The sequence below is a fragment of the Heteronotia binoei genome, chromosome 12, assembly GCF_032191835.1.
Source record: "Heteronotia binoei isolate CCM8104 ecotype False Entrance Well chromosome 12, APGP_CSIRO_Hbin_v1, whole genome shotgun sequence".
NCBI classification, from domain to species: Eukaryota; Metazoa; Chordata; class Lepidosauria; order Squamata; family Gekkonidae; genus Heteronotia; species Heteronotia binoei.
In genome coordinates this window covers 26,204,351-26,218,818 of record NC_083234.1, presented here as the reverse complement: position 1 = coordinate 26,218,818, position 14,468 = coordinate 26,204,351, and the positions used below count along the sequence as shown (strand labels likewise).

The following is a 14,468-nucleotide window of genomic DNA, read 5'->3' as shown; positions in this document are numbered from 1 at the left end:
AAGAGAAAGCATGCGCCACAGATCTTCAAGGACTGTACTTTTCCAGATTGTGGATGGTGGTGGTACTATTGTGTATCCCTAGGGTTGCCAATCCCCAGGTGGGGGCAGAGGATCCCCTGGTTTGGAGACCCTCCCCCTGCTTCAGGGTCGTCAGAAAGCGGGGGGAGGGGAGGGAAATGTCTGCTGGGAACTCTATTATTCCCTATGGAGATTTATTCCCATAGAAAATCATGGAGAATTGACCTGCGGGTATCTGTGGCTCTGGAGGAGGGTGTTTTTTGGGGTAGAGACACCAAATTTTCAGTATAGCATCTAGTGCCTCTCCCCAAAATACCCCCCAAGTTTCAAAAAGATTGGAACAGGGGGTCCAATTCTATGAGCCCCAAAAGAAGGTGCCCCTATCCTTCATTATTTCCTATGGAAGGAAGGAATTGAAAAGGTGTGCCGTCCCTTTAAATGTGATGGCCAGAACTCCCTTTGAAGTCCAAAGGGAGCCTTGATCTTGTCACAGCCTTGATCTTGGCTCCACCCCCAAAGTCTCCTGGCTCCACCCCCAAAGTCCCCAGATATTTCTTGAATTGGACTTGGCAACCCTATGTATCTCTCTTCCTGAACATAGAAAATTAGCATGTTAGGGGATGAATTCTAGCTCAGGCTTCTGATTATGTGCTGGCCCTTACACATGCAAGGATTTTTCATTAAAGAAGGGGAACAGGCAAACAGGTGCTAGCCCAATCTGGAGAGATACAACCTTGTGAGGCATATACTGGGTACTTTATCATATATGTCTGATTTGGCTGCTAGCGCATGAAGGTCTACCTACTCTCCTATCAGTCGTTGGAAATTCAGCTCTGTCCACACTTTCATTCTACTATTCAAATTCTCTCTTTCTCTCTCTTTTTTCAGGGGAGTGGTGGAGAATCAAAGCTATCTTTGCCAAATAAGGCCCATCTCGTATTGCCAAGCAGTTCATGGCTTCCTTATGAACTGCCCTGAAGAACATCCCAACTTAAATGGTCTTTAGAAGCATTTCTATGTAGTGGAAAGACCTGGACACAGCTGCTTGCTAGGATGAACTTCCTCAGCAGGGCTTTTTTTGTGGCAGGAATTCTTTTGCATATTAGGCCACACTCCCACAATGTAACCAATTCTCCTGGAGCTTACAGTAGATCCTGTACTAAGAGCCCTGTAAGCTCTCGGAGGATTGGCTACATCAGGGGTGTGTGGCCTTATATGCAAAGGAGTTCCTGCTACAAAAATGCCCTGTTTCTCAGCACCCCACAACTGTTTGCTAAGTCCCACTCGTTGGCTTGTAGGCAAGGGGTAGGGAAGCAAACCACAGAAGCTATTTGCCCTGGAAGGAACCCAAGGACTAATTCTAAGGGGCTCATTTAGTTCCCATTTAAGCTGGATGGCAGCCTTGCCTATAAATCAGAGCTTAATAAGAACAATCCACCTGGCTGCCCTAGGATTTAATAGGAAAGGATGGAATTGGAGGCCCTCCAAGAGCAATTCACTCTTTCCCTCTGGGAAGCTTGCGGCCTCCAGGCCCTCTTCAGAAGGAAAACTTAGTACGATATTGAGGGATGAACTGAAGGAGGGGGGCAGAGTTTCTGAAAATCTTTGCTGAAGTTGGCTAATGCTTGTTGAGTGAGGCCCCTCCCCCTGCCTGGGCTTTATCACATAAGGGCTTTGAAAAGTGCTCTTTCTGTGATCCCTGCCTGCATATCTTTATATTCACAATCTGTACAGAATGCATTGTCTTCACCCAGAATGGGATCCTTTTGCCCTTCCTTAATTGGTACCAGTAAATATCCAAATCTGACAAGCTTATACAGCACCATGATGCCATCTTGTTCAGCGCTCCCTGATTAACTAGGTCATTTGAGGAGGAACAGAACAAGATGAAAACAAAGCTGGAAAACATTTGGTTCAGCCCCAGGACTTTTTTTCGGTAGCAGGAACTCCTTTGCATATTAGGCCACACACCCCTGATGTAGCCAGTCCTCCTGGAGCTTACAGACAATCCTCCCACAAGCCCTGTACTAAGAGCCCTGTAAGCTCTTGGAGGATTGGCTACATCAGGGGTGTGTGGCCTAATATGCAAAGGAGTTCCTGCTACAAAAGAAGCCCTGTTCATCCCTAATGATAATTTCCTCCCAAATTCTGAAATCTCAGGTGTCCCTTCGATGACTCTCCACTCCTAATTCCTGAACCAAGGCAGGTTCAGCCTGTCAGCTTCTCTTTTTGTTGTTGGGGGAACTTGGCTTGTAGCTTTGAGCAGCCAGGCTGGCTTCTCTCATTCAGAGCAACATCCCATTGTATTGTGTGCTTATGGTGGCACAAAGCAATTGAACATATGAAGCTGCCTTATACTGAATCAGACCCTTGGTCCATCAAAGTCAGTATTGTCTTCTCAGACTGGCAGCGGCTCTCCAGGGTCTCAAGCTGAGGTTTTTCACACCTATTTGCCTGGACCCTTTTTTGGAGATGCCAGGGATTGAACCTGGGACCTTCTGCTTCCCAAGCAGATGCTCTACCACTGAGCCACCGTCCCTCCCCTGGGATGCAAATGGTAGTTGCTTGGAATGATCCTGGTTTTCTCGCTCTCTGTTTGTCTGTTAGTGCTGTGTGGCAAAGTGCTCTCTGTATCCCAAGACTGGCTTCTGTTGGAATCGTTCCTTCAACTTAGAACCATAGTCTGGATGGAGCTATATGCCTGAAGTACAGAGCCATCCCAAACATTGGTTACAAGCTACACTTTGGACATAAATAATGCATTCTGTCAAAGGACAAATGGATCCATGAGTTTGTGTGGCTGGAGGTGTAAGGTTAGGTGAGATATACTTTATGTAAGTTTACACCCAGCCAAAATCACCTTCTAGAGTGAAAGAGAGCAGATTCCCCCCCCCTTCTAGTGTGAAAGAGAGCAGATTTCCACCCCCCCTTCATAGTACTCCACAGTGAGGGGGGTGGGTTAGAACGATAAGGAAAGGTCTTTCTGTGAACAAGATAACAATAAGCAGCGAAAAGCTGACAATACTTTCTAGGCACTTTTCATTTCCTCCCTTCAGCTGCAATGGATGATGGGGAATGGAACAGCTCTGCTAAATTTGGATTGGTTGTCTGGCTGTTAATATGGATAGACTACCTTGAGGTCCAAGCCGAGGTGTGTCCATCTTGGACCACAAGCTAGCTGCTTCACACACAGCCCACGAAATTTCTTTGGGGTCAAAGGAAGGGCAGTTGTTTGCAAAAAGTTGTTTGTTTTTAGTGTTGTGCAGGTACTGACTTTGAACTGAGAATTTAAGGCCAAGCCCTTTAATCTATGTGGTGGAGAATGCAAATTTCACTTGATCCTGATTCATTTTCAAAGATCTAGAACCATATCTGCGGTGGAATGAAGAGACAGCAGGAAAAAGCTTGAATTGCAGTAACTGATCAACACCACTTAGGTTTTCCCATCATCAAATGGTGAGCAGGCATCACAGAAAGCTTCTCATTTCATTGTTCTTTACTGAGAGATCTCATTGCATGACTGGTACACATTGGGCTTGAACCCCTCCCTTCATTCTTGATGGTTTCTTTCTAAGGGCCCTCTACGACAACATCTTAGTTGTGATGGAACTTCTGCTTCATGTGCCCTCCACACACAACTCTGGTACACATCTAAAGATCAGGGTCCAAGAGGAAGATCCCTTGTGGCTCTTTGTAAACCTTGTGAGTTTGAGCCTCTCAAATATACTGATACTGCATCTTATTTAATCTTCTATACATCTTATTTAATCTCCTTGTTCTTTCACTGCCAACGCACAAGCAGTGGTGTGCTGCTATGTTTCCCACAAACCCCCAAAGCCATGGCAGCAATTCCCACCTTGTTCTTTCAGACGTATGATCTCCGTATCTGAACCAAAGCTGTTCCAGGCAGTGCAGTTGTAAATGGTCTGGAAGTCGGCCCGCACAATGTTGCTGATGGTTAACGTGGAGATCACACCTTCATCTGTGCTGACGGTCTCCACCGTGTATCGCCCTGAAGTACCTGACTCCAAGACATTCTCCTTCCAGGACCAGGCCTATATGTTGAGCAAGGTGGGATTACTATTGTACTTTATTTCTCTATGAGTTTGCAACTAAGTTTTCATCTTCTACAGAAAATAATGACATTTATATAACAATTATGTGTGTTAAAAGCCGGTCATATACATTCTCTTCTTGAAATCTTACAAAAAGGAAAGGTGAGGGTTCCCAACCTTGAAGAAGAAGATGATATTGGATTTATATCCCTCCCTATACTCTGAATCTCAGAGTGGTTACAATCTCCTTAATCTCCCCCCACCACAACAGACACCCTGTGAATAGGTGGGGCTGAGAGAGTTCTTACAGCAGCTGCCTTTTTTAAGGACAACTCCTACAAGAGCTATGGCTGACCCAAGGCCATTCCAGCAGCTGCAAGTGGAGGAGTGGGGAAATCAAATCCGGTTCTCTCAGATAAGAGTCCGCACACTTAACCACTACACCAAACTGGCTCTCACCAGTTAACTCACTACACTTTGGTGAGTCTGAGTACTTCTGAAATTTTGAAAAAAAGGCTGTGGTCACCACAACAATATGGCTTCCATGGGAAATGAGATCACTGACAAAATGGCTGCCACGGGAGCCAATTACAAAATGTTGGTAAGTTCCAAGCTGAGCATCCTCCTTTGATGGAGAAAGGTGTTGCACCTCCAAGGTGATGCCTCCTGGGGTCTTTTGAAGCACCTCCTGCTCTAACAAGATGGAGGAAAGCCAAGATAGCTCTGGGGAAGAGGTGTTTCAGAGAAGGAGCAAGTGGGTGCCATTTAATACATTGAGGGCATCATGATGCCCATGGGTTGAAGAGCACTAAGGCATGTCAGTATTACCATCATCCAATGGCTGATGGAGGTGAGAGAGTGAGTGACTGAAAACAAGAGTACTGTATGGTTCGCCTATAAACATCTAACTAATTCAGAGCACAGGCAAGATTTTACCTTAATCTGAAGCTTACTTGGCCACTAATTCTCTTTATAGAAGACAATTCTTTATTAACATCAGATATCTACCTTGTATTATTTATAACACTTTGGAGGTCCACCAGTACGGGTCTTTTTTTACATTTACCAAGCAAAGACTAGCATCTATTGCAGGTGATCTGAACATGGAATAAGCCTTGGGAAAGCTGGGCTCATCTCCACACTTCACCCTCAATTTCACCAGGCTGCTGCTTTGGACCTGTCCTATGGATAAAATGGAGGGAAGGAGAACCATGTATGCCACCCTGAAGTCCACTACCCTGAACTCCTTGGAGACAGCTGCGATGGAGTGATGGTGAACTATATCAGCAGAACATTATCCAGGGTGTATTTGTACCGGTCTGGAAATGCAGGGTTTTGATGGCAGGCTACCATGCCAGAGGTGGTTCCTTGACATTTTAACAACATCCTTCAACACCTCAACTTTCCTTCTGGCTTCCCTCTAAGAGTGGACACATCTTTCCTTGCATTGGTTCAATTAGTAAATGCAAAGAAGCCAAAGAGTGGCCAAATGGACATGAGTGAGGTTACTGTAATGATGAGCTTCTGCTACATTTCAGGGGTAACCCATAACAACCTCCGTCACTCCGGGGAGGTACTCTGTTATTAGTGTTCTGAGCTTTCTGCGATAACTCATGAGATTAACATTCATTTTCCAAACATGAAACCTACTTAGAAAAGGAAAGCACACTGCCATCCATAAAAAGGGTGACACCGCACCTGCAGCACATTTCCAACGAAGAAATCTATTTGTGTGGCATCCTTTGCAATGAATAGATCCATGAAGCACTCATGTATTTATGTGAGCATTTGCAAGAACATCTCACAAGAACAATGGTTTCCTGAGAGATAAGACTGTCCTGTACAACCTCTGCCTTGCTATTCCAGTAAACCCAGATTCTGAAGTTACACCCTGTGGAGGTGGCAACAGCTGCTACAGTTGTCCTTGCATTCCAGCTCTATTACAGAGGCCATCAAGAGAGCCTACTCACAATTCGGTCGGGTGGAGGAGTGCTGCGGATAAAGCATTTGATCTGGCCCTTTTCCCCATGAAGAGCGTGCTGAGTCTGCGTGCTGGAGATTATCGGTGGCCCTGCAAAGAGAGAACCGAGAAAATGATGGAGTGAAAGCATGCTGGATCCCACCCCCCTCCCACTTTCTGCCAAATACAGACTGGAGCCCACAATTCCACACATACAGCACACAATGCAGATAGAGCACGGCGGAATCCCTTCCACAGACATGTCAAATGAGACAGCTCTTGAATTGCACACTTGTGGACATAAAGGGACTGCTTATGTTGTTGGTATGCCGGAAGGCTTTTTGCTGTGTTGTGGCTCAATAACGAAATGAGGGAATGTGTGTAGTTGCTCAGGAGGAGGGGCCAGAGTCCATGCTTATTAATTTGGCTACCAGCAATGAGAGAAAGCACTGAGGTTTAGAGCAACGCTTGGATGCAGAGAATGCAAAAGAACACAGAGGCAGACATTCTAGAATAAACATGTGCTTCCTGGTTTTGTTTGATTTGCAAATCATTCCACTGCAGTCTAATTGGCCTGCTGAGCAGGTCTGGCTCCAGTGTTTGTGTGTGTGTGGGGGGGGGGGGGGGCGGAATCTGGGAAGCACAATATGGTGGGAGGGCCCGTCCAGTGAAGTTGCACACTGTGAAGTTGAACATATGAAGCTGCCTTATACTAATATCGATGTTGGTCTAGCAAGGTCAGTGTGTTGTCTACTCTAATAGGAAAGGGCTCCCCAGGGTCTTAAGCAGAGGTCTTTCACATCACTTGATCCTCTGTACTTGAGGTGCTGGGGACTGAAGCTATGACCTTCTGATTGCAGAGCAGATGCTCTGCCCCTGAGCCATATTCCCTTCCCAAAATCTGTCAACCATCTCAAGGTGCTCCCCAGAGGCTTTGGTTATATTGCACCTGTGCCGTCCCACTGTAGCACACCTGTCATAAGTGCCAAGGGCACTACTGTACACTATTGATATTGCACCTTTGAATGTAATGAACATTGATCTCTTATCTTGTACAAACAGGGGGATTTCCCTGGAGAGGAGGGTGTGTGCACAAGATGTGAGCAATACCAACCTGCTCTGAGCCTCAGGAGAGCAGAGCCACTTTTGGCACTACCTCAGACTTCTTATAAGTAGAGAACCATGGCAGTGGAACAAACCAAACTATATCTCCATTACCACAAAAGCGGGACTTTGCCTCTCTCTCAATAATTAAGGGTCAATTTTAGGGCTCCCAATCCCCCAGTCTGAGCAGGGGATCCCCCAATTTGGGGAGGGCTTCTCCGCCACCAGCCCGCTGGCCGGCAGGGGAAATCCCACCCCAAAATGAAGTGCTGCCCCAGCAGCCATTTGAGTGGAAAAGCAAAAAGGACCACTCAAATGGCTGCTAGCAACTTCAGTGGTCCCTTTTGTTTCCCCTAGAGGAAACAAAAAGGAGCACTCAAATGGCTGCAAGGCCTCAGTGATCCTGACTGCTGAGAAGGCTTGCAGCTAGTTTAAGCTAACAACCTAAATTGGCTGCAAGTCTTTTCAGGGACCAGTTTTTCTCTTCTCCTCCCCAATTAGAAGTGTGGGGGGGGGGAGGAGGGAGAAGCAAAACTGGCTATGAAATGGCTGGCAGCCATTTTTAGTGGTCAGTTTTCACCCCCCTAGATACCACTTAAATGGCTGCCAGCCATTTCCTGTTTTGGGCTACATCCAGTTTTCCTGGAAGGGGTCTAAAATGTCATTTGCATCCCCACCCATCTCCCGGAATGTCCCTCAAAGGCCCCCACTGGAAAGGTAAGGAGACTTGGCAACTTTTTCTACTATTGCAAAAGAGCAGATGGGATCCTAGGGGCAGAGACTGAACTGAAGTACCTGTCTCTGTACTTTGGCTGCCATCAAACAACAGTGCATTCAGGAAGACACTTTTTTGCCCCTGGGGACCGCAATTTGGGATTTCTGCCTCAGGCACTGAAAAGCCCTTGTTGTGGGCCCATCAGAATCTCCCACTCTTTCCTTGAAGGTTGCTTAAAGAATCTCCCACTCTTTCCTTGAAGGTTGCTTCTTGCTTCTCTTGTCGCAAGAAGATCTGGGAGTGGCCAGAAGAGGGCACTCTTGCACAATGCAAGAGACTTCCTGACCCCACTCCCCACAATACCATTCTGCCTGGGAAGACTTGCCGACTGTCAGGTTCCCCCAAAAGAACCGTGAGCCTCTTCTTGAGCTTTGTGCCATAGGACTTCTGTACAGCAACTGCTTTCCTTTGATAAATGCCAGGCAGGAAGGCTGAAGTGTCTATGGCTAATTAACCTTACTGAAGCCTCGGGGCTGCTTCTGTCCTCAGAGCTGGAGATGTGACCAGAGATGGCCGCAGCCCAGCATTTTTGTGTAGGCCAGACAGTTTTCAGAGAAACTAGCAAAATTCTTCTACACTTGCCTTGGCAGAATGTCTCTGGCCTAGTGCGTACTTTTTGGCCAAGTGCTGTGGAAATGCGCACTGTTCAGAAAGGGTTTCATAGAACTTCAACAAAGCTAGAATGCCTTTGTAAATAGGGATGGGCATGAACTGGGAAAATGCAGTTTGTGGTTCATGGTGTGCACAGTTCACGAGTCCTGAACTGTCATGAACTTTTAGCCACCAAACAAACTGGTTCAGTTCATGAGGTTTGTGACACAGTAGAACAGCCCATTGGTGTACTAGAGTCAGTAAACTTGCAGGAGAACTCTGGCTGACTCTCCTCTACCTGCCCTCCAAGATTGGTAAGGATTGAGTTTGCAGGGTCTGAGTTATGGCCCACCAAACAAGCTGCCCCTCAGGAAAGTGCTCTTTGGGGAAATGACAGGTGATTATTTTGAAATGCAAAGGTTCAGGAGTGTATAGAGCAGATCCTGTTCAAGCTAGAGATTCCCCTGGATGCTCCTCTCCATGCACCCCACCCTTGCTTTGAAGCTTGGTAAACATTTAGATTGCGCATAGACAGTCTATTTGGAAATGTATGCATTCACGAACTGCCACAAACGGCTATGAACAGCTTGAAAGTTCGTGGAAAGTTCATGCCAGTTGATCTGCCACAAACCTCACTTCAATGGCCAAATTAATCACAAACTTTAGTTTCCTAATAGTGGTTTATGAAACCATCCAGTCCCCAAGGAAAGTAGAATTCAGTCTAGCCTTTATCGGAGATGGACTGGTCCTTTAGCTTACTGGCATGGTTCCTTGTGAACTGCTGCCCTGAAGAAAAGCAGCAAGCAGCAGCTGGGAGCTTACCCTGAGCCTATTTCTGCTGGAGAGGGGCCATGGCTCAGTAGTAGACTATCTGCTTGTCATTAGGGCTGCCAAGCCCCCAGTCCAGGTGGGGAATCCCCCGCCCGGGAGGTTTGCAATCTGCCGGCCCACATTGGGCAGGTGGGGGGAACCTCCCCCTGTGTTGCTGGCACAATGATGACATGCAGAAGTGACATCATCAAAATGGCGGCATGCATGTGGGCTGCTCTAGGTGTTTCTCAGAAAACTCTATGGTTTTCCTGGATGTTCTAACCACTTAGGAGGTAAAACTCTATGGTACAATGGTAGACTAAAGTGAGAGACCTCTTGCCCCTGGAGATATCATATATTGCACCATTTCAAGCAAGACATTGCTGTTTGTATGTTTTAAAACTGTTCCCTGGCAAAGCTCTAGGCACACAGAAAGAATTGTTTTAAAAAACCCCAACATTCCGGGCAGAAGGTTAAGATAAACTGTTCTATCTTTCTATGGCTTTGGTTATGGGGATAGAAGTAGTCCAAAGCATGCTAGACTCCACCAGCCATCTAAAAGGGGAGGAAGCCTGTTCTCAATTGTTGCTGGGGTCGGCAGCTCTAGGATGGGAAATTCCTAGAGATTTGGAGGCAGAACCCGGAGACTCTAGGATGGGAAATTCCTAGAGATTTGGAGGCAGAACCCGGAGAGGGGCGGGAGTTCTGCAGGGATGTAATGCCATATAGCCCACCGTCCAAGGTGGCTGTTTTCTCCAGGGGAATTGTCCTCAGTAGTCTAGAGAGAAGTTGTAATTCTGGAGAACTACAGGCCCTTCCCGGAGGTTGCGAGCGAGGCGTCACTCAAGACTATGGAAAAACACAACCACTGGGATATAGTGACAAGGCCTTGAGCCCAATCTGAGCGTGTGCTGTTTTTGAGAGAGTGTTTTGGAGGCTTTGTGTCCCATTTGGATTTTTTTGAAGGATTTTTTTTTTTTTTATGTTTGAAAAGTTTATTAGTTTGGAATATCTCTCACTGAGGAAAGCCTTGAAACAGGTGACCAATTTCTCACGAGGCTTGTTCTGGGTAGAGAGCCCTTTTGTTCCCAGAGCTTCTCTTGGTTTTCACACAAGCTGCCCTGGAGCTGCAAGTTGGCGCGCTGCTTTTCCGCAGCGAGATCCTCTGACAAGTGGTTTCTGCTTGCCGCAGAAAAGCAGCGCACCAACTCATAGCTCCGGGGCAACTTGTGTGAAAACCAAGGAGAGTGTTGGGGGCAAAAAGGGCTCGCCACCCGGAACAAGTCCTAATGCAAAATCGGTTGTGGACTGAAGTTGACGGCCTGTCCTTGGGACTCCACATATTGTGAACTTATATTTGGAAGAGGAAAATGCTGTTTCCCTTCAAGAGGAAGTACTGTTTCTGTCAAGAAGGAGTATTGTTATGAACCAGTACCTTACAATTATGGGACAATATTGACTTGGCAGTGTCAGAATGTTGTATGCAATATTGCTTCAAACATTTTGTATATTCCACCATGAATTTGGTCTATAAATAGTTCATGTTATTTCTTTAAGACTAGGAGTAATTGTTTGTCACTATCGCCCAGTGGTTATGTTTTTCCTACCTGGAGGTTGGCAACCTGACTTGCTTCTTAACATGCACACGCAAAAGGGATCAGCATAATTAACTTTTGCTCAGCAACCTTGACTTCTGTGTTTGAGCATTTAGACCAAAACCTTCTAAGCGCACTGCGCATGGGTCCTGCAGCTTCTCCCAGCCTATGAGCAAAACAGGCAGAAAACTGTCTCTGAAGGACAGGGAAGGAAATTGTTTCAGGGGAACAGCAAAATAGCTGGGAACATAATTGCTGTTTATTAGCCCCTTCATTAAAATAGATTTGCATTTCTATGCACTACTGTGAGCAAGGAAGGAAAACAATGCGCAGCCAGCCCACATGGCAGGCGTGTTGCCTTCATGACGGCAAAGGCAATTTGCGTGCTGGCACAGGGAATGAAGCAAAGGGGTGGGTTGTGTTGTGTTCCCCCCCCCACCTTTGCAACCTAACTTTCCCCACAATTGTCTTGTGCTAAGCTGAGTGGGAAACAGAACTGGCTTGTGGCCTAGTTCAGTGTGCCTGACATCTCTGGAGGAGGGCAGATTCCCAAGGGGGGATTTCTGAAGCAAACATTTGAGTCACGCTTAGTTTGTGACAAAGGCATCGGTCTTTGTGCGAGGATGCAGTAAGAGACGGGAGAGAGGGCAACGAGGGACACATCTTTGGGTGGAGGGGGCACAATTTCTAAAAAAGGGAAAGTGCTGGCTTCTAATTCCCTCCGTCTAGGGTTGGAAATCAAGGCTTTTGTGCAGCACATACTGGACTCTGCTGCTTTCCTTTCAACTATGGTTTCACAGATCCCAGGTTAAAGTACCAGCAACGGAAGCTGCTGCTCTGCCCAGATTTCAACATAAGCTCCAGTTCCTGTTCATTGCTCTTGCCAAACAAGTCACTGATAGTTCTGGGCACTCTTGCTCTTCATCTTCACTGAAAACTTAACAGAAAGCTTAATGTCTGCCCTGACCAGGATAGCCCAGGCAGGCCTGCTCTGGTCTGATCTTGGAAGCTAAGCAGGATCAACTCTGGCAAGTGCTTGGATGGGAACCCTCTTGGGAATACCAGAAGTTGGGAGGACAGGGCTGGCTTTATTCAGCCACCCCTCTGTATAGCTCCCAGGCTCTCAGTAGTGGTCAGTCACCAGAAGTTGCCATGACCTCCAGGTTCAGTGGACATTTATTTCTTAAAACTACAGGCATAGGATTTATAACTTGGGGGAGTTTTAATCCCCCAATGTACTTTTTTAAAAAGATTTTTTTTTTGGCAAACTTGGGATATCCTTCAGGTTTGTAGAGAAAATTCCCCCAATTTTTCCCTTGCTCCATATTATAGCTCTGTTTATCTACACTTGATGGCTTGGTTCAGAATTAAATATATAAGTAAGGGATCCACAAGGATGCTTGGAGGACATCTCATTTTCCCTTTCCCCTCTATATCCTCTTTTCCTTCCTTGAAAGCCCCCATAACCTATCCTCTTTTTCTACTTATCTCTCCTTCCACCCAGCAGCCAACCTATCTTTATCTGTCCCCTACCTCATCTTCAGCTTTCCATCTCCTCTACCACTGGCAGCCTCTCCCTGGGAAAAGTCTGGCTGAATTGCACAGTGTGAGCTGCTGGGCTGGTTGATTCTTATTGATTCTTCTAACAATTGTGTAAATTGGAGGAAGTTACACTGATGGCCAAGATGAGTTGTATATGAAGTTTATTTATATAGAACCATTGGTCCATCTAGGTCAGTACTGCCTATTCTGACTGGCAACAGATCTCCAGAGTTTCAGGCAGGGTCATGCTAGCTTGTTATTGATCTTGCTAACTGTAATCTTTTCACTGAAGATGCTAAGGATAGAATTTCGGACCTTATCCATGCAAAGCAAGTGCTGTACTGTGAAACCTTTGAGTTATGTGGAGATGCTGCAAGCTAAAGTTTTGCCATTTTTTATATGCACTAACCCATTATCATCAAACTCCAGCAGCCAGGTCTTCTCTGCATAGATACAAACAGGCCTTGAATTCAGCAGGAGCTCACAGCAGTGCAGCTCCTGAACCTTTCTGACAGTTTCCCCTCCTTCTCCCCAGCTTGTCCATTGAATAGTAGCTGCAGCTGCATAACAATCCCTGGATGAGATCCACCACCTATTTTTCTACAAAATGGCCCCTGGAAACAAAGCAGTAGTAACCAAAGTCTTGCATACTCCTTCAGTTAACCTTGACTAGCAGCCCCAGAACTAATTTCAACCCGTGACCTTTTTTAAAAACACATCCTGAGGAATAATCAAATTGAAATGAATTCAGAAGGAGTTGGCAACTTCTGGATGGATCTACCTGTCTGTCTAGTGTGCCTTTATCCCCCCAAGGAGTTTAAGGGGACAGACATGGTTCTACCCTTTCCATTTCATCTTAAGAAAAATTCGGTCAGGAAGATGAAGCTGAGAGATCCATAGGTCACCCAGCAAGTTTCCTGGCTGAGTGGGGATTCAAACACAGTCTCCCAACCCCTACATCACACAGGTTCACCTCCCTTTCATTATAGGATCATGCAAACATTGTTATCTATGATGGATGGAGCTCACACTCCCCAACTGCGGTAGCTGTTAGATTAGTTGGTGAAAACTGGCTTAGTAATGAAAAAGGCAGGCATTCACCCCCTTTCCCCAACTCCTTGCTAAGAGAGATTTTGAACAGCATAAAAACAAGTGGCTTGAAGATGATTACATAGTTCTAGGAGTTCGGTGTCTGAAGCTTATCACCATGATAACAGGATATGCCTAAATAGGGATTCTTGAGAAAATGAACAAGCCTGGAGATAACAGTGTGAAGTAGCAGACTTTTTTTGCAGTTTGGGGGACTGCAGTCTGATTCCCCAACAGGCAGTGGCTTGCCTGCAATGGCTGCCAATCTCCCTGCTTGGCATTTGGTGCCGAGCATTAGACAATCTACAGGCAGCTAAAGTCTTTAGACAGTGTTGCTATGGATATAAATGGTGGCACTATTGGTCTCGCAGTTATTTTTAGAGCCTCGGTGCCAATTTATTTGTGCAGCCCCAGAGGCTCTGACAAAAGGAAAGGCAGTTTTCTGACTTCAAGGCCTTTCTGGAATCAAAGGGAGGCTGGAAACTTCCCAGAGGCGGGCACCTGAGCGAATCATGTCCTTTCTTCTGTAGCCACTGCTGATACCTTGGGGAGGACATTTTGGTCATGCGGTTGCTTTCATTCTGTCAACATCCAGCTGTGATTATTTCAACAGAGGGTGGGTTCTTTAGTGCGTTTCAGGTCACGTATATTAACTCAATAGTATACCTGAATTGGGTCACTGATTGTCAGTGTCGTCTTTTTGGTGATGACCCACCATCACCTATCATTCTGAGTATTGGTTGGCAAGCAAATTCCATCTTATTCCATTAATACTGGTACTTTGCAAAGCTTCATGGTGGTAAGCGCTGCCAAATTGCAGTTGACTGTAGGGTTCCCAAGGCAAGAGATGAACAGAAGTGATTTGCCATTGCCTGCCTCGGCATGATGACCGATTTTGCACTCACCCTACGCCACTCTGACGTTCTTCT

The 14,468-nt window shown here is 46.2% G+C and overlaps 1 protein-coding gene across 2 annotated transcripts in view; it reads right to left on the bottom strand.

Annotated features, from left to right (window-relative positions):
- KIRREL3 (kirre like nephrin family adhesion molecule 3) overlaps positions 1 to 14,468 on the bottom strand; it is a 1,087,808-nt gene that overhangs the window by 68,320 nt on the left and 1,005,020 nt on the right. For both annotated transcript variants that reach the window (XM_060251091.1, XM_060251092.1), the window contains exons 11-12: positions 6,044 to 6,144; positions 3,875 to 4,073 (exon numbers count right to left, since the gene is read on the bottom strand). In XM_060251091.1, the coding sequence (XP_060107074.1) occupies positions 3,875 to 4,073; positions 6,044 to 6,144 (300 nt within the window). The remainder of the gene's footprint in view (positions 1 to 3,874; positions 4,074 to 6,043; positions 6,145 to 14,468) is intronic.